General features: G+C 31.9%; 1 protein-coding gene across 1 annotated transcript in view; it reads right to left on the bottom strand.

Moving 5' to 3' along the window:
- Positions 1-8672: 8672 nt before the first annotated feature.
- LOC105137376 (UPF0481 protein At3g47200-like) overlaps positions 8673-25329 on the bottom strand; it is a 31800-nt gene continuing 15143 nt past the window's right edge. The window contains exon 3 of the mRNA XM_011043103.1: positions 8673-10170. Within this exon, the coding sequence (XP_011041405.1) occupies positions 8989-10170 (1182 nt within the window). The 3' untranslated portion in view covers positions 8673-8988. The remainder of the gene's footprint in view (positions 10171-25329) is intronic.

Raw genomic sequence — 25329 nt, 5'->3', positions numbered from 1 at the left:
TGCTCATGACTCATGAAATGCATCTTTGCAAAGACCAAACCATCATACTGGATGAAGTCAAAGTTTATTGATCATAGCTGCTTGCACTTGAAATAAGGAAAGACCATCTTTGTTATTCATTTCACAGTCTGAAATAAGTACATCCCTTGCGATCCCTTTTTTAGCCTGAATAATTTTTTTTCATGAAAAAATCCCAATTAGGATCACAACCCAAACTGGGGCAAGTGAAATTTCAATGATCAAGAAAGATGATAAAGCCATGAGAAAGCCAAAAGGCAAAAGAGCCATATTCCAAGAAAGAAAATAGCTAAGGAGTTGCAAGATTTCAAAAGCAAATTGTTTTAGACTTACATCGAAATAATTTTTTGTTTTCAAAATGCAAGATCAAGATTTCAAGATTCATTCTAGACCCATATTCCTTTACCAAACTGAAAAAGGATAGAAATGAGAAAATGACCTCTTAAAACCATTATTTGTCTAAGTCGCTGACAGAGCACACTTAGGGGCAATGACCAATATAAGGGGGCAACATTATGTTTAGAAGGGAAAATTCTAGAAAAATGAGTTGTTAATTTCCTTCAACAAGACAAGGGGCCATTTTGGTTTACAAAGGATTGCTTCATCCTTTTAGTTAGTGACACCTAACATTTTTAACAGTGCGACGAAGGGTAATGAATGATCCTCTCAAATTATTTGATGAGTCAAAAAATCTTTAGCAAGCAAGTGGGTCACGATGGGCACCACAAATGCTGAGTTATACAATTAAATTTGGAAATAGACTTATATGAGCCAACTCAAGTGGGCTAGAAAGCTAAACGACAAAGATGACTCAAATCAGATAACAAGATCTCACCAACCAAGCAACGAGAAGATTAAGAAGAAATGGGGGCCTATATTTCAAATCAGGTAAAGATGCATGCATATCATTTAAACTCTAAAACATTAAACAATGAGTTTTGTAAATTTTTATTAGAGAAAATTCTAACGAAATCCATCAAGCAGAAGGCCAACTTGAACCATCAAAGGTAGTGCATTTCCTATCCTATCTCCTTTTGAGTGCACCTTTGAGCCCTTAACTCATTTCTTTTCAAGCCCGCCTTTGAGCCCTCCACCATCAAAGGTAGTGCATTTCTTATCTTACCTCATTTTGAGTGCGCCTTCGAGCCCTAGCCTAATTTCTTTTCAAGCACGTCTTCGAGCTTCAAAGGTAGTGCATTTCTTATCCTACCTCCTTTTGAATGTGCCTTCGAGCCCTCCACCATCAAAGGTAGTGCATTTCCTATCCTACCTCATTTTGATTGCACCTTCAAGCCCTCACCTTATTTCTTTTTTAGCGCGCCTCGAGCCATCAACTATTAAAGGTAGTGCGTTTCCTATCATACCTCATTTTGAGTACGCCTTCGAGCCCTCACCTCATTTCTTTTCGAGCACGCCTTCGAGCCATCAACCATCAAAGGTAGTGCGTTTCCTATCCTACCTCCTTTTGAGTACGCCTTCGAGCCCTCACCTCATTTCTTTTTGAGTGCGCCTTCGAGCGCGCCTTCGAGCCCTTGACCATTAAAGGTAATGCATTTCTTAACTCTACCTCCTTTTGAGTGCGTCTTCGAGCCCTTATTTCCTTCAAGCTTCCATCTCTCGAATAATGCGCCTTCGCGTATTTTTTCACTAGGCAGGCAACCTATTACAATGTGATCATTTGGGCAGGTAACCAATTACAATGTACCATCCTAAAAAATCCTCGTATTTTTCCTTTGGGCAGGTAACCCATTACAATATGACCATCTAGGCAAGTAACCCATTACAATGTGACTCTTTTGAAAAATCCTCGTATTTTTCCACTAGGCATGTAACCCATTACAATGTGACCATCTGGGCAGGTAACCCATTATAATGTACCATCCTGAAAAATCCTCGTATTTTTCCATTAGGCAGGTAACCCATTACAATATGACCATCCTAAAAAATCCTTATATTTTCCCACTGGGCAGGTAACCCATTACAATGTGACCATCTGGGCAGGTAACCCATTATAATGTACCATCCTGAAAAATCCTCGTATTTTTCCATTAGGCAGGTAACCCATTACAATATGACCATCCTAAAAAATCCTTATATTTTCCCACTAGGCAGGTAACCCATTACAATGTGACCATCGGGACAGGTAACCCATTATAATGTAGCATCCTGAAAAATCCTCGTATTTTTCCACTAGGCAAGTAACCCATTACAATGTGACCATCGGGACAGGTAACCCATTATAATGTACCATATGAAAAATCCTTGTATTTTTTCAGTGGGCAGGTAACCCATTACAATGTGACCATCTGGGCAGGTAACCCATTACAATCTACCATTTGAAAAATCCTTGTATTTTTTCACTGGGCAGGTAACCTATTACAATGTACCATCCAGAAAAATCCTTGTATTTTTCAACTGGGCAGGCAACCCATTACAATGTGACCATTAGTACAAGTAACTCATTATAATGTACCATCCAGAAAAATCCTTGTATTTTTCAACTGGGCAGGCAACCCATTACAATGTGACCATTAGTACAAGTAACTCATTATAATGTACCATCCAGAAAAATCCTTGTATTTTTCAACTGGGCAGGCAACCCATTACAATGTGACCATCTGGGCAGATAACCCATTACAATCTACCATATAAAAAATCCTTGTATTTTTCCACTAGGCAGGTAACTCATTACAATGTAACCATCCTGAAAAATCCTCGTATTTTTAAATCATTTGGTAGGTCACCTAGAATAATTAGACCACTCGCGAAATCCTTTTTGCGTTTTATTCTTCATCGGGCAGGTCGCTTGGAACAATTAGACCACTCGCGAAACCCTTTTCGCATTTCTTTTATCATCGGGCAGGTTGCCCAAAACAATTAGATCCATTTAAAAAAAACAAAAAAGTGGGCCGTCTTCCAGGTAACTTGTTCTTTCTGTAAAAGTCATATGTCAATCTATTGTTTTCGAAGTTTTCAAGACTCTCAACAAAAAAGCAAAAATTCTTTCTGTATCTACTTTTCATTATAAATTTACTACACAAAGCTAAAGAAAATGAAATTTTTCAATATCTTTGCACTGTAAATATTATAAAGAGAGAGCACCTATCATAACCTAATTTTTGAATAAATATTACAAAAAATAATAATAATTGAGAATTGGGTTAAGACAACACAAATTCAAAGTTCAAGGTTGAAATTTTTAAAATTTGAGAGTCAATTGGTCAGAAATTGAAGAATTAATAACTTTGAGAATTTAATTAAAATTTGGATTAGTTTAATTAATGAAATCATGAGCTTAATTAAAGAATTGATGAGTTGGAAGACTTAATTAAACTTTGATTTAATTAATTAAAGGAATCAGGGGTTCAATTGAAGAAACACCAAAGTTTGGAGCTTATACAAAGAAAAATTGCTAGAAAATTAAAGTACAAGAACCAAATTAAATAGTCCAGGAACTCAAGACTGTTGTGTAAATGGTGCTATAACTCAGGGATTCAATTGAATTTAATCCAAGGGCATAATTAGAAATCGATTATTACTGATTAAGATCCCAATTGTTAAGTTTAAACTGTTTAGGGACCAAATTGAAAAAGAGTCATCCCAAGGACACAACGGCGCCGTCTTGGGAAGCATTGTTCATCGTTACGTTTTGCGCGGACGAAGACCAGTTCAACAAAGAAATCCAGCAAATCACGGCCACGATACCCCCGATGCCACCCACGATCACTCGCCTCCACGATACCCGCCAAGCCAGAGAAAGGCCTCACAAAAGAGGGGGGAAGACGGGACGAAGATCCAGAGCTAAAAGAAACCGAGCAGATTATACAGAAAAAAAGAAGAAGAAAGAAACAGGACCGAGAGAGGGAGCATACAGAAAAAAAACGAACACAGAGGGGGGCCAAGTTTTTTTCCCCCCCTTGTTTCTTCTCAAAGAAACAGCGGAGGACACGGAGAAAAGGCCACGAGTGGAGAACCAGAAGAGAGAGAGAGAAAGAGCAGGAGAGAAGAGAATTGGAAACAGAGGACGAAGGGAACAAAATCGGAGGAAGAAAGCAACGACCCGAAGTCCTCCATCGCGTCTCTGCTTCCCTGCGCTCAGGCGAGCCATTCTTTCTCCTTTCGTTTTCTTTGATTCATTTAAGTGAGGAGCCTTGCACTGTGTGAAGGTAATTAATAACCTTTGCGCTGTTCATGCACGCGTGGAGACACTCCACGCGTGTCTCCTGCTGGCTTAGTCCCAGCTGGGTCCCTGGCTTGGCCAGTGACCGGGCTAGACTGGCTGGGTCTAGCCCAGCCCATGTGAGCTGAGCTGGGCCCAACCTTAAAAAAATAAAAAATAAAAAAAATAAAAAATATGTATATATGAATAAAAATAATATAAATTTATTGATTTATTCACTAATACCAGAGTCAGAAATAAAGATACTGGTTTAAATTTATATTATTTTTATTCGTTGTATTTTATTTTATTTAGCTAGAAAAATAAAAATAGGGGCATGTGAAAAAATAAATTTATTTTTATTTATTTATTCACTACGCTAGAGTATGGAATAAAATTTATTTTATAGCTATGTAATATTTACCAACACTAGAGTTGGAGATATTCGTAGTTAAATATTCAATGAAGCCAGAGTCAGGAATATTATAAGGAAATTATCATAGCGTAAACTAATAAACATTTAGCAATTTAAGACAAAACCAGCAATGCAGTCTGCTTTAGGCAGAATGTTTAAGGAGTGATAATATCTTTCCTTTTACGTAACTAGTTTAGTACCATAGAATCTCTGTTGAGTAGTTAGGGTTCCTAGTGACTATAATACTAGCCACGATGCCACCCACGATCACTCGCCTCCACGATACCCGCCAAGCCAGAGAAAGGCCTCACAAAAGAGGGGGGAAGACGGGACGAAGATCCAGAGCTAAAAGAAACCGAGCAGATTATACAGAAAAAAAAGAGAAAGAAACAGGACCGAGAGAGGGAGCATACAGAAAAAAACGAACACAGAGGGGGGCCAAGTTTTTTTCCCCCCCTTGTTTCTTCTCAAAGAAACAGCGGAGGACACGGAGAAAAGGCCACGAGTGGAGAACCAGAAGAGAGAGAGAGAAAGAGCAGGAGAGAAGAGAATTGGAAACAGAGGACGAAGGGAACAAAATCGGAGGAAGAAAGCAACGACCCGAAGTCCTGCATCGCGTCTCTGCTTCCCTGCGCTCAGGCAAGCCATTCTTTCTCCTTTTGTTTTCCTTAATTCATTCATTAAGTGAGGAGCCTTGCACTGTGTTAAGGTAATTAATTACCTTCGCGCTGTTCATGCACGCGTGGAGACACTCCACGCGTGTCTCCTGCTGGCTTAGTCCCAGCTGGGTCCAGCCCAGCCCATGTGGGCTGAGCTGGGCCCAGCCCCAAAAAAATAAAAAAGGTAAAAAAATAAAAAATATGTATGCGTAAAAATAAATTTATTTTTATTTATTTATTCACTGTACTAGAGTAGGCAATAAAATTTAGTTTATAGCTATGTAATATTTACCAACACTAAAGTTGGAGATATTCATAATTGAATATTCACTGACACAAGAGTCAGGAATATTATAAGAAAATTATCATAGCGTAAACTAATAAACATTAAGCAATTTAAGACAAAACCAGCAATGCAGTCTGCCTCAAGTAGAACGTTTAAGAAGTGATAATATCTTCTCTTTTACGTAACTAGTCTCGTACCATAGAATCTCTGTTGATCAATTAAGGTTCCTAGTGATCATAATACTAGGTGGTGACTCCTTAAATAAGATCATTCCCCATCAAAGAATAGGATGCCAGAAATTCATTCTTTTCCGTGAAAATGTTTTAAGGCCGCTGTAATGTCGGGTGCGACTATAATATTAGGTGGCAACTCCTAAACTTTAATTATAAATTTATGATTAAATCTGTCGCACGTGTGCGGCGTTGCGGCGATCGCCCAGCACCCACTCATCAAGTGCGGTATGTCTATCTATTCTGGAAAATATGGTGAGACAAGGAATACTTTGTCTCTTAGCGGTGAAAAATGAAATGGGAGTCACTACCTAATATTTTGGTCACTAAGAACCCTAATTGGTCTTAGAGATTTGGTACGGAGACTGGTTGCGTAAAGGAAAGGTATTAACACCCCAAATAGGCCCTACCTAAGGTAAGCTGCATTGTTTTATTGTCTAATAAAAAAAATCTAAGGTCTTATCATGTTGGGCCATCTAGGGTTCAAGAAAAGCTCTCCTTAGTGAGAAGGTTCTTATCTTAAGGGGTAAAAATCTAACTGGTCTGTCTATAAAAGAACTATCTTTTTAATATCGAAAATATGTTTTACGTATAAATTCGTAATCCTAAACATTAAAACAAAACAAAATATTCTTTGATTTTTTTTGAAATATTGGCCAAGTTCTCTTAACTTTAATAAACTGGTTATTAGAGCCTAAATGCATGCTAAAATAATATATATTTTTTGAAATTTTCTTTGTTGTATAAAAAAATACAACATGAGTTTTTAGCTTTGAGAGACTTGGCCGTATGCATGAAAACAAAAGTATTTTTTTGAAAACCAGATATATTTAATACCGGGTTTGTATTTTTACGATATAAAAATACAGACCAATTTTAGTCAAAATGACGTAGAAAAATCCATGGGAAAATCACAATATATATATATATATATATATATAACAGAAAACAAAAAGGAGAAAAAGAAAAGAAAAAGAAAGACTCAGCCCAGCCGTGTGGGCTGGGCTGATGTTCCAACCTTCAGTTAATAGGGCTGGACGCGGCCGGGGGGCTGACGTTTCAGCCCACAGAAAATAGGGTTGGACTTAACCCAGCCGTGTAGGGTGGGTTGATGTTCCAGCCCACAACCATGGACTGGTTACTGTGCATGAGCACAACGCACAGTAACTGGCTAATTATTCTTCTTGCATGCAGAACGTGCACAATGCACATTCTCGCAACAAGAAGATGAACAATGACCGGCGACTACAAGTGCGTTCTACAGCAAGAAGATGAACAATGACCAGCGATTACGAGTGGGGAAGAGAATTACCTAAGGGAATAATCTTGGGTGGCTGGGCTGATGGTGAGGTTGGTGACCGTTCTTGGTGGCATTGCGGTGGCAGATGGTGGTTCGAGTTGGCGCTGCTGTGGTTTTTTTCTTCTATCTTATGCAGAGGCCCTTTTTTTTTTGTCTTCCCATTATCTTCTCTTTCTCTCCTCTGTCTCTCCTCTTCTTTTCTCCTTTCTCTCTCGAAAACGATTCTGTTTCTCTCTTTCGGTCTCTCCTTTCTTCCTCCAAGAAACTATCTCTCTCTCTCTCAGTCTCCCTCTTTTTTCTCCTCTCTTCCCTACTGTTTTCTGCCATTTTCTCTCCTTCCTTCTTCTTCCATTCGGGTCACTATTTATAGGGGCAGGGGGAGTAGGGTTGACCCTTCCCCGTCCCATCGCACGTCTCCTGCACTGCTGCAGCGCCGACCGAGGTGGCCAATGGAGGCGTCGCTTGAAGGGCACAACTTCTCTGTCTTCTCATCATGAGGAGGTGTGGGTGGCATCCGGTTTTGGTTTTAACAGGGCATATGGGGAGCAAGGAAGAAACAAGGGGAAGAAAACAAAAAAGCTTCTCTTCCCTTGTTGCACATCCAGGGGAAGAAGAAGAAGAAGAAATAGTGCAGCCTCAAAATGGCACTGTTTCGTCTCTTCTTTCTTTCTTGTTGAAAATACATGAAACGACGTCGTTTTTTTTAAAACACACCATTTCATTTAAGTGAAAACTGGCGCCAAAGTGCCAGATTACAAGTCAAATCTTCAATTTGCACGTGTTTTGCATTTTGGTCCTTGATTTCGAATTTCTTCAATCAAGTCCCTAATTGACCCTTAAACTTCAATATTTATGTAATTAAGCCCCTGATTTGACCAAATCAACTTTCTAAAATTATAATTTGACTCTAGAACTTTAATTCTTTCCGATTAAAACCTAAATTGACTTAAAAACATTTTTTATTTTGCAATCAATTCTCCATAAATTCAATTAAACATTCAATAAAATTTAATTGAGTCTATCAACATTTGATTTTATACTTTTCTTCCTCAAATAAAATTTTTTTAATCAACAGTGTTCTCACCGGTCAATGATATAATGTTAAATTTTAATATTTGTATTTTGGACCTCCTAAACTTTTTAACCATTTTTGGGCGCTCTAACATCCTCTTTTTACTAATATATATATTGTTTTGATATATTATTTATTTATTAATATTTTTTTGTTTTTTTATTTTTTATATCTTCTCTTTTCTTATATAGAGATCCAAAAATAAGTTACAATAAAATCCAAAATCTTTTTCTTTTCAATAATACCTCTCAGAAAATGTTTTAGCGTGTCATTCGACGTCATCCTATGATAATTACTAAAAAAAAAAAGGGAGTATAAGAAGGTAGTGGATAGAAGACTTTGCTCAGTCTCTGTCTCTAAACAGTCCCTCAATCCCTTATGTAAGAGATATGGAAAACCGTTGCTGCTAGAATTAAACTCTGCCATTTTAAACCGTGAAACGGAAATAAATTTTGCCATTGAACACGACACATATTCTAGAAGTTTTAAGGTTAATATCTAATGTTAAAAAATAAAAAATAAAAAATACCCAGGTATTAAACAAGAGAAAAAATGATCAACAATGTATAAAACCTGATAAATTCATTGTTGGTGAAATGGGGATATTGAAATCGAGATCATGCATTAATTATTCAGCTTCGTTTAATCTGAAGATGATCCTAAAAGAAGAGAATTTTGAGAGGAAACAAGTACAAACTCAATTTTAGGACAATACAACAAGAATTTACAACAACATTATTAGTTCAGCAATACACATGCCCAAAGTTTAACAACAATCTTCAAAGGAAATTAACAATAACAATCACATCAATCATACGTAGGCTTAATGAAACTAAGCAAGATAAAGTCCTAGAATACTGATTTTACGGAAGTGATAGTCTGTATCAAAGTGAGGATCAGGAGGATAGCTGCTACAACAGTTCCCGTACCTCTCCAAACATGGGCGAAATATCCAAGTTCCAAGGTTGCCTTCAGACGGTTCCAGCGATTCTCATAGTGGAGATTCATATTCTTACAGATATCATCATAATAAGCGGAAGTGTCGCCAATATTTTCGTTAAGCTTGTTAATCATATTTGAAAGTGCGGCATCGTCACCTAGCCAGTGGAGAATGATTCCCTTCCCGACTAGCAAATCCACGTCTTCTGCACTGTTGATGAGGTTGTCCAGAAACTTAATGTAATTGCATATGTAAGCTTCAAACGGTTTGTAGCACTGCTCCAAGGCCATGATATTTCGTACAAATCGTTCGGAGCTGTAATCAATTTCCACGCGTGGTATTTCCAACACTCCTTTCTCAAATCTTATGTTAAGCATGCATTTCTCTTTGGCGACCCGAAACCTTACTCCTGCCTTGCGAAGCATGACGGCGCTATATTTCAGCTTGATAGTATCAAAAGTAAAACTTCTCTCAGTGACTCCATCCAGCATTAAATTCCTTAGTAAATCAGTGAAGTGCCTGCTTCCCTCTACTTTCGGGTCGGTGTTTACCACTTCTGGGAACGCATACTTTCCAAAATGAAAGGTAGCAAGACGAAGTAAAGGAATGCTTGGTAACTCTTGGCGAGCGCGATTGACCTCGTCATATATTTCCTCAATAATGAAGAAAGGTAGTTGGTTTTCAAGTAGCTCCAAGTCTTCTTTTATGTCGGACATCATCCAAGGCTCAAAATTCTTAGGACCATCTTCAACATCATTTGACTCCTTTATAAACTCAATAATGAAGACGGCATCCAGCAGGATCATCTCTATGAAATCCCTGCTCCCAATTTCGTTGAAGTTCTTTGAATAATATTGTCGGATATTCTTTTCTTTATTCCGAATGATGTTCACAAGATCCATAATTCTCTCGTCACTCATCCTATTCCTCTTAAACTCACTAAAACATATCCATTTCTTACTTTCCATGATCTCTAGTTTGGCATTGCCGTGGTGAAGAGGACCTATTGAAATCAGTTGTGGAGTGTAGGCTTCCGGTTTTACGTTTCTAAGCAAATTGGGCACCTTGTAGATACAGCAATCAGACAGGACCTGTTGAGGTGTGCACGAATCCACCAAAATGTTAAAACGTGTCACAATATCTCTAGTCATGTCATAATCTTCCTCATTTGATGCTATTGCTCCTTCAAATTCGATATTCATTCTTGAAGCACATGCAGTACTGAGTTTAACTATTTGCGGTCTGCAGGTTCAGTGAAACAAACCAAGAATGAATAGAAAGGGGGTATACATAGTTCAATTTTGAATTTTTTTTGAGATATATGTACTAATATAGTAATTTCTGTGTTATTTCACAAAATCAAGGCACTTTTTTATTCATGATATTTTATGTTCCTGAATTTAGTAGCACCAATCACAAAAATGTAAAATTTTAAAATTTCAAGTTACATCTTTTTTTGTTTAAATTTACATCAAAATTTACATCTTTTTTTATATTTAAATTTAAATTTACATCAAAATTTCAAGGCATAAACTTTTGGATGCCATCAATTGGTGAATAACTACTCCCAAGAACCAAATCATTGAGGAAAACTCGTCATCACTTGCATGTGAGTTAAAAATACAAAAAATAAAATTTAAACAAGAGATGTCTTTACATTTTAAAGGACTCCTTATAGCTCCATTGTTGCACATGCATTTTTATTTTATTTTTCTCATTTACAATCTATCAATAATCTTTATATTCTACATACAACTCAAATTTCATGTCCTTTTTGACGACTCTATATCTTTCACCAATAACACCTTTTTCTTCTTCTTTTTTCTACCTCTCTTCCTCTAACTCATTTTCTTCTTCTCTATATATCCCCCCCAATGTAACTCATTCTTTTCTCTCTTTTTATCACTTAAACATACATTTTATCTTCATATCCACCTCTTCTGCTCTAACTCAATCTCTTTTAAATTAATAATCCATGAAAAAAACTACACAAGTCTTTTACTAAATTGAAGATCAATGTGTTTCGTTATTGAATTGAAAATGATGTTGGCACTATCTCAAAAAAGAAAGAAAGAAGAAGTCAGCTTGGAATGCTTATACATATATTGAACCATGCACGTAATGTATCTGCAGAGCTTAAAACAATTCCAAAACGTAAAAATCTAAAAAAAACTAGACATTTCAGAGAACAAACAAGTTAGTGCTTACCTGAGGGAGATCAGACGACTGTATCTCTATATATATGTTCCCAAGCAGCGAGCCTCTTTTCCTATATATTGCAGCCTCTCTCTCGCTCTTGCTCTTACCAAGCCAAATGGTTGCGCCAAATATATATGCAAGGACCGGTAATTGAAAATCACAATAATAAAGAGGCATGTGTAACTAATATCAATTTTAACATGTAACCAGTATATTTGATGATAAAACATGGAAAAAAGTCATGAAAGTACTGAATGGTGAATTGTCTATATTTGTTGTCGGTAGAGAGGTGAATATATTGCAAATATTGGAAAATCAAAATAGTTTTTAATTTTTAAGATTAATCTTCAATTTCTTATATGTGTAAAAAGTGTCAACAATGAGCATAAAAAACAAAAAAGAAGGACAGAAGGACTTGAGAAAATACTTTTCATGCAAAAAAGGAAAATTTAAGAAAGTATTTTTCATGAAATGCGGTTTTATTAATTCATTTAGCAATTTATTTTGAAAAAAAAATATTAAGCAAAATCAACATAATTTTTTTAAAAAATAATATGTTCAATTCGTAGCTTTTTAGAAAGTGAAATATGATTTCCTCACTTTCCATGACCGTGAGTTTCGGGCACATGAAAGCCAGAATTTGATTAAGATGACGGCCCAGGTTGGACAGCCCATCATTACTCCTCTTGTAAAAGTTCAATAAATAATTTGCCTATTTTGTGCTATTTGCACATAAAGTTAAATTTCTACAGATGCAATTTTTTTTTTTGACGAATAACACGTTAGAGTATGTTGAAGTTTTCATTTTTTCGAGTTTAACCGTCAGTTAGAGTAAATTTTATGTTTATTTAGAAGATGTTCGAGAGAGTAATAAAGATTATTTTTTAAAATATTTTTTATTTTGTAAAATTATTTTTTATATCAATTTATAAAAATAATTTAAAAATATAAAAAACTTAATTTTATTAAGTTTGTTTTTTTGTTATATTCTTATATTTTACTTTTGAAATATAAAAATAAATAAAATAAATCATAACTTTTTTATATGTTATATGTTGAAACTGTAATAATTAATGAAATGACTAAAAAGTTTCATAAACTAAATCACTATGGCCAATGAAATTTCAATAGCCAAATCTCCCCTTAAATTTTACAAATTTGAAGGGATATTGTGAGATTTAAGGTAAATTATTATCTAATTTTAATAAAAACTTTTTTACACAGGGATTCTTGAAAATCTTATCCCATTTAAAAATATATGCTAATAACTATAATAACTTAAATGTAACATCTCATACCGTTTATACTAACAAGTAGCCTCAATAGTACCACTCAAAACGCAAACCTCAATTATTATTATCTATTATATTTATGAACTATTATATATAATAATTTTTTCATGAGATGAATGCAAATAAATAAACATACATAAAAAATTTAAAATATTTAAATAATCCAACATTTTACTAATTACAATCTCAAAATAATTTAACCTAATTTGTTTTTTTATCTATCTATATTTGTGTTATTTGCTAGATGAGCCAAGCTCATTAATAGAATGACTATCTCCTAACTGAGTGACCTTGTTTTTGGGTTGAATATCATTAAGAGTTAACATCTTTTTAAAGTTTATAAATATATTGTGATAAATAGTGAATCAATAACACACATAGATATATCGTTTGTTTTCTTCGTTAATATTACAAAGCACGTAGGCAACCTCTCAATCCATCTATAGCAACAAGCCAATCTAATATTAATACAATACTAACATTAAATTAAAAGTTCTATAAACAAAAAAAAATAATTTATCATTGTCTTAAAATTATCATTATATACAATCAATACATACATTATAATACTGATATTTTCTAAGTTAACTCATTGAAGTTATATCAACTTCAATATTATTATAATTCTATTTAAGTCCATAACATATAATTTATTTTATTTCTGTATACAACATGCCTAAATTAAATTAATAGTTATCAGTGCTTTAATCATTGTATATAATACTACTATTTACATTAGGAATAATAGTACAATTGTAATGCATAATCTAAAGATATTATAAGAAATTTCAAAGAATTAGACATAATTTAAATTAAATAGTATTAAATCAAATTCAATTGTCCAAATTTAAACAAATTCCCAAACTTTTGATGCACTGCATACTTTACAAAAATTAAATATAATTCATGATATTTTTATACTAAATTGTATAAAATCAAATCTAATTGCAAACTTTCGTATCTAATTTGAAGTGATTCAAACAAAATATCAAGTTTAACAACTTATCAAAAATTCAATGCAATAAATAATTCAATGTAATGCAGCCTCTTTCATGCTCAATTTATTAAATATTGTGATAATTTTAAAAGTGTTATTTTGCCAAAATTTTTTAAAACTATACCTTTTCACTAAATTTATTTTTAGTGTGCTCTTTTTTATTTTAAAATCAAATAATGTAGGACCTCCAAGTACAAATTAATGGGTCCCATGCCTACAAGAATCAAGACTAAAGTAATTCAATTCAAAAGCACAAACTAATCCAAATCCAACTCAAATGATCGTGGTCATATTCTGCATGATTTTTGTACTTTCTGAGTCAATTCCCGACAAAGATAAAAAAGCACATGAAGTTAGCGTTTGTTGAAGTTTCGAAACGCAAGCCTAATTGATATCACGGTTTCCATTTATAACTTTTTAATATGTAGCGTTTAGAACCCGTGAGTTCAAGTAAATTTTGTGTTCTTCAACTATGATATATATATATATATATGGTGCTTTCAAACAATAATAACTAACAAAATGACTATAAAGTTCCAGAAGCTAAATCCACACAATCAATGAAGTTCCAATAGTGGAGTCTCCCTGTATATCTTAGAAATATTAAAGTGTGCTTTTGAGATTTATGGTGAGTTATATCTATATCCTATTTTCAGGTTGAATTGTATAACAGCTCAAATTCCACCAGTTTTTGAGTTTGTTAATTTTACAATTAATTTGGCTCATGACAAATATAAATCCAAGAATCTACAAATCATAACAAACTTTTTTTTTGTTTTTGAGTTTGTTAATTTTACAATTAATTTGGCTCATGACAAATATAAATCCAAGAATCTACAAATCATAACAAACTTTTTTTTTTTTATTAAAGTAAGAAATTATCTAATTTTAATAAAATTTTAGTAGAATTTTTCTTGCATGGCTATTCTATCCAAAATCTTATCTCATTTAAAAATACATGTTAATAACCATAATAACTCCAATATAACAGCTTATACTGTGCATAATCACAATTGCCTTAGACATACCACTCAAAGCATAAATCTTAATTATAATCATCTATTATATTTATGAGCTATTATATGTGATAATGTTTTCATGAATGCAAATAAATAAATAAATAAATAAATATAAATAAATATAAATAAATAATTTTTTTTTGAAATACTTAAACAATTAAACATTTTACTAATTGCAATCCCAAAATAGTTCAACCTAACTCACTTATCTATCTACTTATCTTTTTGTCTACTTCATCCACCAAATGAGCCAAGTTCATCAATAAAATGACTACCTCTTGCTTAAGTGACACCTCTAAATTATATTATCTTGAAAGTTCCATACAATTGATACATGATCATATTAATGTTTTTCAACTTGACACCTCTAAATTATATTAATTTCAATATTATTATAATTCCATTTAAGTTCATAACATATAATTTATTTTATTTCTGAAGATATGCCTAAATTATCATAATTTAACAACATAATATGATATTATTTTTCACATTAGGAATAATAATATCATTGTAATGATATAATATAAAAATATTATAAGAAATTCTTTGAAAAAGAAATAAATCTAATTTCAGAGAATTGGACATAATTTAAACTAAATTATATGAAATCAAATTTAATTGCTCAAATTTATAGCAAAATCAAACAAATTCCCAAACTTTTGATGCAACACATGATTCACAAAAACTAAACATAATCCATGATATTTTCATGCTTAGTTGCATAAAATCAAATTTAATTACAAACTTTATTTATAGCTAATTTCAAGTAATTCAAACAAAAAACTAAATTTGATAACTTATCTAAAATTCAAGGCAACATATAATTCACTAAATTTATGCTCAATTTATTAAATATTATGATAATTTTAAATTGTGCTATTTTGCCAACTATTTTTTAAATTGTACTATTCTACTAAAAAAATTATTTTACTGTGCTGTTTTTTTTTATTTTAAAATCAAATGATTTAGAACCTACAAGTACAAATTAATGGGTCCAATGTCTTCAAGAATCAAGACTAACGAAATTCAATTCAAAAGCACTAACTTATCCAAATCCAACTCAAATTATCGTAGTCATATTCCGCGATGAGTGCGGGATGAAGGGTTTTTTTTCTAAAAAAAAAAAAAACCTTTTAAGTATTGCCAACGTCGATTTTTAGTAAAACAAATAAAATTAATTGAAAATAAAAAACTTGAAGAGTGTATTTAATAAAATAAACCAAGAATGATATGGATCAATAAATATTAAATAAATTGTTAATACAAATTGAGTTGAGAATTTAAGAGATAAATATGTATTAAGATATTTAATTTTATATTGCAAGTGACTCTTCAAAATTATTTTATTTAATTATACAATAATAAAATTATTTTTTTATAAAAAAAGTAACAAATTTAAATTTTATAGAAACAAAATACTTTTCTTGTATAATTCCATATATCTATTTTTTATTAATATAATTTTTTAAACAATTTTTATATGGGTTCTTAATTCAATAAAAACCAAAATTTATTAGAATAAAGATAAAAAAAATATGTACGACTTGGAATACAGTAAAAAAAAGGATCTCTTTAATTAAAATGTCTTTATCATATTATTGTGTTTCCTTTTTTTTGGCATTTTTCTCATCAAAATATTTGTTTTATAGACAATTTATAAGAATCATAAAAGAAGCTTGAATAAAATAAAGTTTATTTTAATAATTTTAATGAGAATATATTAAAAAAATGAGAACACACTAATTCTCATTTCAAAAAAAATTGAGTTAGACTATGCTCATTATTTTATTTTTAAATTCTTGATATGTCAATACTTTCTAATTTGAATTATTTTTCAATGTAATTGAAATTAGATTTTTTCTTAATGGTTTGGTAGGATGGTTTTAGATCTAAAGTCCAAGTGAAATTCTTTTGTAGTTCAAGTTGGAATAAAACTAAACATTTTAAATTTGTCAATTATATATGATATACTCAGTAAGTTATTTAAATAAGAGAGAATGATATGGTTTAAATTAGAATTGAAATCTGCCAAGAATATTAACAAATTAGAGATTTGAGTTATATGAAAGAAGTTTATCATAAAAAATTTGTTTTATTATTCTATTTTATGTATTTATTTAATATTGAATAATTATTTTTAAAAAAATTCAGGATTCGAGTTGAACGCCGAGTAGATCTTTTTGTTTTTCCTTCTATTTGGATTTTATCTAATTTGTTTTGAATCATGGCTTTTGAATTCATGTATTTTATAGGATTCAAGGATTTTGCATATCCCAAGACACTTCTTACCTTGGGGATTTATATGAATCTTTTCAAGTGGACCATTTCAGGTTTAGAGATCAGACAAACCTTTTCAATTGAATAGAAAGTGTTAAACCTAATTTTGGCTCATTGGCTTTTAATTTAATCCTACAAGGTTTAAAATATAAAATTAAAAGATTAGAGATTTATTTTGATGAAAAGTGTGATTTGTCTACTTGCGTGAAAACTAGGGACTATAATGTGCCTTTGCTATTCTATCATTATCCTCAAGATAATCCTTATCTTCTTTAAGATAATCCTTACCTTCAAGCTAATCCTTATCTTCTTCAAGATAATCCTTACCTTGTTCAAGATAATCCTCATCTTAATCAAGATAATCCTCAAGATAATGATAGTTGTCTGCTTTCGAATTCGATTCTAATTCGAACTTCAAAAAAGAGAATGAGTTTGATTAATACTTTACTTCTTGCAAGCGATGAGACTCTTGTACTATAAATATTGATCTCAATACATGAATGAAAAAGAAAAAAGAAAAAAGGAGAGAGGACGATTAGAGAGAAACCCTAAAAGAAAAAACCTCAAGAGGAGGCAATTACTAGAAACCCTAAAACAGAGAAACATAAAAAAAAAAATGGCAGCAAACTCTATACTAGCTGCTGTCCCCTTCAACCCTTTTTCTTCCCAGTCTCGTACTATAAATATTGATCTCAATACATGAATGAAAAAGAAAAAAGAAAAAAGGAGAGAGGACGATTAGAGAGAAACCCTAAAAGAAAAAACCTCAAGAGGAGGCAATTACTAGAAACCCTAAAACAGAGAAACATAAAAAAAAAATGGCAGCGAACTCTATACTAGCTATTGTCCCCTTCAACCCTGTTTCTTCCCAGTCTCCCTCGACTTCACCTCACGCCTAGGTAAGTTTCTTTCCTTTCTTGCTAAAATAATTAACTAGTTACTATGTTTGTTAGGGGTGTGCTTGGCAAGCATAATTTTTATGTCCATTCTAATTTGATATTTGAACAAACGAACCCTTTTTTTTCAATAACATAAAATTTCAAAAATATTTGGTACCTTCGTTGATTTATTTGTGGACCCCTCGCACCTGTTTTTTCTTTGTGTTTATATTTTTTATAGATGTACTCAATTTATGGACTATTACTGTTAAATACAAATATGTCATGCAATGTTTTTTTTTTAACTTCCATCTAAAAAGGGCAAATAATAATAAAAGATAAATAAGAAAAAAAGGACATAAAAGTTTCTTCTTCAAATTCATTTTTACAAAAATATTCACTGACGCCAGAGTCAGGAGTATTGTATTTTTGGTTTTGTGCGATAGTTACCAACGCTAGAGTTTGAAATATTCGTAGGAATTATTCACTGATGCTAGAGTCAAGAACATGAAAAGAAGAATAATAAAAAAAGAACAAATTCTTAGCAATTTTAAAGAAAACCAGCAATGCAACCTGCCTTACGTAGGACGCTTAAGGAGTGATAGCATTTTTCCTTTTGTGTAACTAGTCCCGTACCATAGAATCTCTGTTGACCTATTCGTAGGAATTATTCACTGATGCTAGAGTCAAGAACATGAAAAGAAGAATAATAAAAAAAGAACAAATTCTTACAAATTTTAAAGAAAACCAGCAATTCAGCCTGCCTTACGTAGGACGCTTAAGGAGTGATAGCCTTTTTCCTTTTGTGCAACTAGTCCCGTACCATAGACTCTCTGTTGACCAGTTAGGGTTCCTAATGACCATAATACTAGGTGACGACTCCTTGAACAAGACATTTTCCCCTAAAAGAACAAGATGTCATATATCTGTTCCTTTTTCAATCGAGATACTTTTTAATCAGTAGCCGCGATGTCCAGGAGTGACAGAAAGTATTCCTAGTGATAAATGATTAGATGAATTAATAACATCAAGGATAACTTTTATTTTAAAAATCAATCTTAGAAGGAGAATAGGATCGAAAGATCCAAAGACAACCATTGTCATATTTATAGTTGTGGTTTCTTCTATTCTTTCAAGTTGAATCTTCTTTTCATTCTGTCAGATCCTTAAGTATAAAGTATTTCTCGACAAGATGGATGACTATTTGGTAATACATGAGTACTTTTGATGATCAACCATATCAACTTCCTTATACATTCTTAGTATAAGAAGTCTGATTAAACTTCATTCTAGAAGTTGATCTAGAATATTTGAAATTTCATAATAAAAAAAATAGTATTCTTTTTCTTATAATTAATTCAAAGTGGACATTTTTATTTCTTGGGTTTGGTTTTTTAGGAATTTTTCTTAAATCTCTGGCTTTGGGTTAGCTAGAAACTTTTATAGATGCTAGGAAGACAATTATGGTTTCCTTTAATTTTGCAAGCTTTATGTCATTCTAAAATTCTTTCTTTGCTTCCTTCTTATCATGAGGATCACTTGGGAAATAACTTTCATACCTTGCTATTTGGATCTCTAAGTCAAGTCAAGGGCTTTTATAACAATTCCCACTACATTCCCTGAACACACATGTCTGGAGAAGACTTCACTTATCTTCTCCTTACCACTAAGGATTAAGTTCCTTAACCTCTCAATGTAATCCCAGACTAACTTTTCTTTCCTTTGCTCAATACAGGCAAGTTATGGCAAGCTTATAGTTCACCGAGTGTTGTAAAAGTGGGTCAAGAACTCTCGCACTAATTGATTCCAACTATTTATCTTTTAACTAGGAATTTCAGTGCACTAGTCAAAGTTGACTTCTTATAAGAACCAGATGAATTTCTTTACCAACAGGTCTCCTTAGGTTCCTTTATTATTACAAGTCTCCATAAATGAGCAATATATTGCTTTGGATTACCTTTACCTTTAAATTGTTGGAACTTTAGAGGTTGATAGTTTGGTGGCATTCTTATTTCATCGATATGCTTAGTGTATGACTTAACATACATAAGAGAAGACTAAGAAGCACCTTCATACCAAGAATGAATAGTATCAGCAATCATATACAATAGTTGTTACATAATAAGTAAGCCCAATAATGATCCAATAGTGTCTTTTAAAGCATTTTGCACTATTATTGGATCATCTTGCTCTTGTTTTTATTACTTTTTAGGAGAATCCTAGCTTTCTAAAGGATCTTGATAAGTATTATTCCTAGATGGATCTATGATCCTTTAGGTGCTTTCAGCTTGTGGATTTTGTTTTTTCAATTGGTCCATCATTATGGCTATGTAAACATCTCTTTTCGTGATAGAACTTTTCAGCTGCTCCATTTCAGAAGACATCTGATGGACACAATCTTCAAAAAGCACCTCTATAACTATACACGATCTTAATTTGATTTGATCTAATGAATGCAATGACTTTGATCCCTTACCTCTTTAATATACTTAAATTTCTTTGAGAGAACTTCCAAATATTTGTTTATGTACTTTAGTCTGTATTTATTGTCCTTGTGTCTTCTGCATATTCTTGTTTTTTTTTTTTTTGTCTTCTTTGCTTGTCATCTATGCTTTTATGCTTGTATTTGGTGACTTTATTGTCTATTTATAAACAAGTTATGTACAATTTATCTTAAATGTCCTGTATTTAAAGGATATTTTTGAAAAATTAAAATAGAAATTACTTAAAATATCCTTAGTTAATTTGTTTTCTATAAATATGAACCATAAAATGTATTTGGATTTTGTTTTTAATTTAATTTGGGCTCACACCCAATAAATTTAATTTGTTTGGTAATATTAAGCTTAGATCATGGATAAAACTTGCAGAAATTTTAGTCTAATTGCTAGCTTTCATCCATAATATCTATGGACTAGCATAATATTATTGGTTCACAACAACATAAACTCAGAATTTAAAACTTTTTCAAAGGAAATTCACTACCAGAAAATCAGCAAAAACTAGCAAAATTACCGATGGAATTTGTTTGTTTGTAATTTTTATCGACGGACTTAATTCCATCTCTAATTTTGTTGGTATATACCGACAGACCTTTTCCATTGGTAATAATTACCAAAAGCATAGAATCCATTGGCAATACGGTCGGTATATATTGATGAAAGTATTCTATCAGTATATACCAACTAAATTGCTGATAGAATATATAAATTTTTGAAAAGTTGCAACGATGTGATAACGTGGATTTTTTTCAAATGAATTTACCGACGGAATGATCAAGGGATTCAAACTAGGATTTCCATACAATGGCATGACATATTCACTAACGGATTTATCAGCGGATATACTAACGGGACGTGTTCGTTGGTGATTTCATTGGTAATAGTCAATATATACCCACTCTGCCAACTCTCTTTTCCTCTATTTCTCCTACTTCTTCCCCATCTGATTAGTACTTAAAATCTCATTTTTATCAAGGTTTTATATCATCATTTTTTACATGAAGTATCAATAACTCCTTAACTAAAGCATATTTTATAATAACATATCTAATAATATAAGATACCTTTAATTTGTGGTAAATGTTTATCTTAAATACAGGCCTATCACATAAATGAAAAGATTGATTGATGAGTTTAACTACTAAAATTAAAAGAATAAAGAGATGGCCAAATTTAGAAAAAAGATTTGGTTCAAATTCTGACATTATCAATGATGTTTTGGGCAGACAAGAGAAGATAAGGATTGTCACCAAGTCAAGAGTTCGCACCCACTCATCAATTAGCCATCAAATCAATAATTCCTAATTTTAGCTTATAAAATGAGGTATTTGCCATGTATTTACATATCTTGGTTTCCAAATTAAGATCATGCTCTTGCTTTCTCTCTTTGTATTTTTTGTAATGTTTATGCTTTGCTTTCATTAATATCAAGTTTATGCCTTTCATTTCCTTTCCTTTACTTAGTTAACTTTTATTTTATTTATATTCTAATTTTGTTTATTTATGTTTATTTATTTTATTATATTGAGCTATGTTTATTATGTCAAGGTGAAAAGGTTACACTAATGGTGAGTATAATATAAACTCAACATGGACCTTAATGTTTGATACTAACATGCTTTGTATTTGTTATCTAGTTCACTTTTATTACTTTGCTTGTTAGATGGTTAATCTAGATTTATATTGTATTACACTTGGTACAACAAATACTTGGTACTTTTATAGCTCATACTGTATGGTATAACCGATACATTTGCTATGAAAGGAACTTGATTTGTTGTTAACATAAGTTATAATCATGAATGCCAGACAACATTTACAAATATTAGCATTAATCGAATAAGATAACTAATGTAATCATTTTAATAATTTATAATTTGATTGAAACCTCCTTTGTGTGTGGTTGCCAATTGAATAAGAAAAGTTTATACTATACTTATTTGACATATCATCAGTGGATCCTCTAACCTTGATATTTGTTGTTATTATTATTTAATTCTTATTTTAATCTTCTATCTCAAGGTTTTCATCAACTTCTTTACTACTACTACTACTACTATTACTATTACTACTACTACTACTGTTACTTTTGTTGTTGTTGTTGTTGTTGTATTATTGTTATTTATAATTTATACAATTAACTTCCTTGGGATTCGACCCTAGTCTTGCCAAGTTATTTATTATTTTGACACTCCTATACTTGGGAAAAGATATGAATCTTTTGGTCGTGTCACTATCCCAACTCTCCCCTTCCAAACTACAGCCACCACCTATCCCAACTATTCCCTCTTCTTAACACAAGAACTTAAGTTTCTTATATTTTTGTATGTGGTCATGACATCTATTCTCCGAACAATTTATTGTGGATTTTATTATTTTTTGTAATTAAATCTATGCTTTTTGGTTTTAACATTTAAATGTCAATTTTATTGTTTTTCTTTTTTTTTAGTATATATATTTTGTTAGCGTATGTATTTGTTTGATTGTTATTTGTCAAAAAAAAACTTATAGTATGAATGTATAATTCTATAGTTGTTATAGTTTGTTTTAGATTTTGTCAAATTATATTTGTTTATAAATTGTTAAAATTTTATTTGAATTGTGCCAAATTAGATATGTTATGATGGAATAAATAATAGCTTGTTTAACATATCCATTTTATTTTTTTATTAATTCTATTATGGAGTTGTGATTTTTGTAAATTTATATATGTATAAATTTGTATGGACATTGATAATTGATAATGAATATTTAACATAAGTGTTTTTTTAGTTTGTTGGATAATGTCGGGGCAAACCAATATTTTTGCAAATTTATTTACGTAACATAGCTAATTAATTCATATTTTCATCATAATTTTATAGAGGTTCAATAAAAGTCATGGATGTATCCGGACTCACCTTAAGGATTGTGGAGGATGGATTATTATAACAGGGTTTAGAGCTTTATTAATATCGCAACATCTATTCCGAGGAAATTTACTAATGGTGGTATTTGGTGTCCATGTAAGAAGAGTAAAAATAAAAAGTTTTTGCATCAATATTTTATAACGATGCATCTTCTAACCAAAGGGTTCATGGAGGATTACCTGTGTTCTTATAAGGTTCGATAGACATCTATGATGAAACCCCTTGGTTTAGGATACCAAAAAATTGACATGTGCCCTAACTTCTGCATGTTATATTACCTTGAAAATACTGAGTTGACCAAGTGTATGACATGTAGGCATTCTTATTACAAACCTAGAAGTGACAGGGGAAAGACTCTTATGGCATATAAAAAACTTAGATACTTTCCTATCTTACCTAAACTACAAAGGTTATTCATATCACTAAGGACTGCTGAGCATATGACATGGCACCAATCACATAATGCGGTTGATGGAGTGATGATGTATTTTTCTAATAGCGAAGCATGGAAACACTTTAATAGTGTGCATCCTCACTTTTCAGTTGAATTAAAGAACGTGCATCTTAGGTTATATAAGATGGATTTAACCTATTTGGGTCATTTGCTACTCATTCTTGTTAGATGGTCATACTGACATTTTATAACTTGCCACTGAGGATGTGTATGAGGCTAGAGTTCATATTTTTATCTATGGTCATACTAGGTCCGAGCAATGTAGGGTGAAATATAGATGTTTGTTTTTGACAGTTGATTGATGAGTTGATATTATTGTGGTTCTTTAGAGCTTTAACTTAAGATATCTTGGGAAAACAACATTTTGTTATGAGAGGGGCTTTAATATGGATTATCAATGATTTTATAGCTTATGAAATGGTTTCTGGTTAGAGCACGCATGGAAAACTAGCATTTCCAAATTGTATAGAAAACAACAAGACATTCAAGCTGATAAACAGAGGTAAAGCTTCTTTTCTTTACTGTCACCATCGTTTCTTGCCACTAAATCATAGGTATAGAAAGAATAGAAATGATTTTTTTTTTGGCAGAGTTGAAAATGATGTTGCACCCCCACATCTTTATAGTAAAGAATTGCATGATGTTCTATCAAAGTACAGTGACATTGTGTTTTGGTCTCCAATTAGATAGGTAGTAATTTCCTAGTTTTATTTTGACCTATAATTGGGCGAAGCAAAGTATCATTTAGGAGCTTCCTTATTGGAAGACCAATCTTCTCTATCATAACCTTGATATTATATATATTGAAAAGAACATGTTTGAGAATATTTTCAACACCGTCATTGATGTGAAGGGAAAGATAAAGGACAACATCAAGGCTAGGTTGGATTTAACGCTGTTCTATAACTGTAAAAATATAGAGTTGGTTTGGGATGAGTCACGGGTCATAAAACCAAGAGCAAACTTTGTATTAGAGCTTTGTAGTAGATAAAAATACACAACTACTAGTCTACAAATGACTTAAAAATCTATATTTTCGTGATGGACATACCTCAAACATATCGAGGCTAGTTAATATGAAGGAATGCAAATTATATGGAATGAAGAGTCATGACTACCATGTGTTTATGCAAACACTCATCACATTAGTTTTTCATGATTTGTTACCAAAGAGGATATGGGATGCACTCATGGAGACCAGTCATTTCTTTAGAGATATATGCTCTAGCAAGTTTAATATTGATCACATTAAAAGGCTTGAAATGAACATCATCAAGACAATATGCAAATTGGAGATGATATTCCCTCCATTATTTTTTGACTTAATAGAGCATTTACCCATACATTTACCGTTTGAGGTAAAAGTTGGAGGACCTTTTCAGTATAGATAAATGTATCTATTTGAGAGCTTAGATATTATAGTTGTAATATAATTCATAATTAAACATTTTTTCATTGTTTTTTAATTGATAATTTGTTTAATTCTATATATGCTGGTACTTGTTCAATCTAAAAAAAAGAGAGTTCAGAATAAGGGTAACACGACGAAAAGATTGATGTCTTTTTCCAAGTGCAGTAGTGTCAAAGTAATAAATAACCCGGCAAGATCGGGGTCGAACCACATGGAAGTTAATTGTACAAATTATAAACAACAATTATAAACAACAATAATAGCAATAATATCAATATCAATAATAACAATAACAATAACAATAACAATA

The sequence above is a fragment of the Populus euphratica genome, unplaced genomic scaffold, assembly GCF_000495115.2.
Source record: "Populus euphratica unplaced genomic scaffold, PopEup_1.0 scaffold66.1, whole genome shotgun sequence".
Taxonomy (NCBI): Eukaryota; Viridiplantae; Streptophyta; class Magnoliopsida; order Malpighiales; family Salicaceae; genus Populus; species Populus euphratica.
The sequence above is the reverse complement of the archived record's forward strand: the minus strand, read 5'-3'. Positions and strand labels throughout refer to the sequence as shown.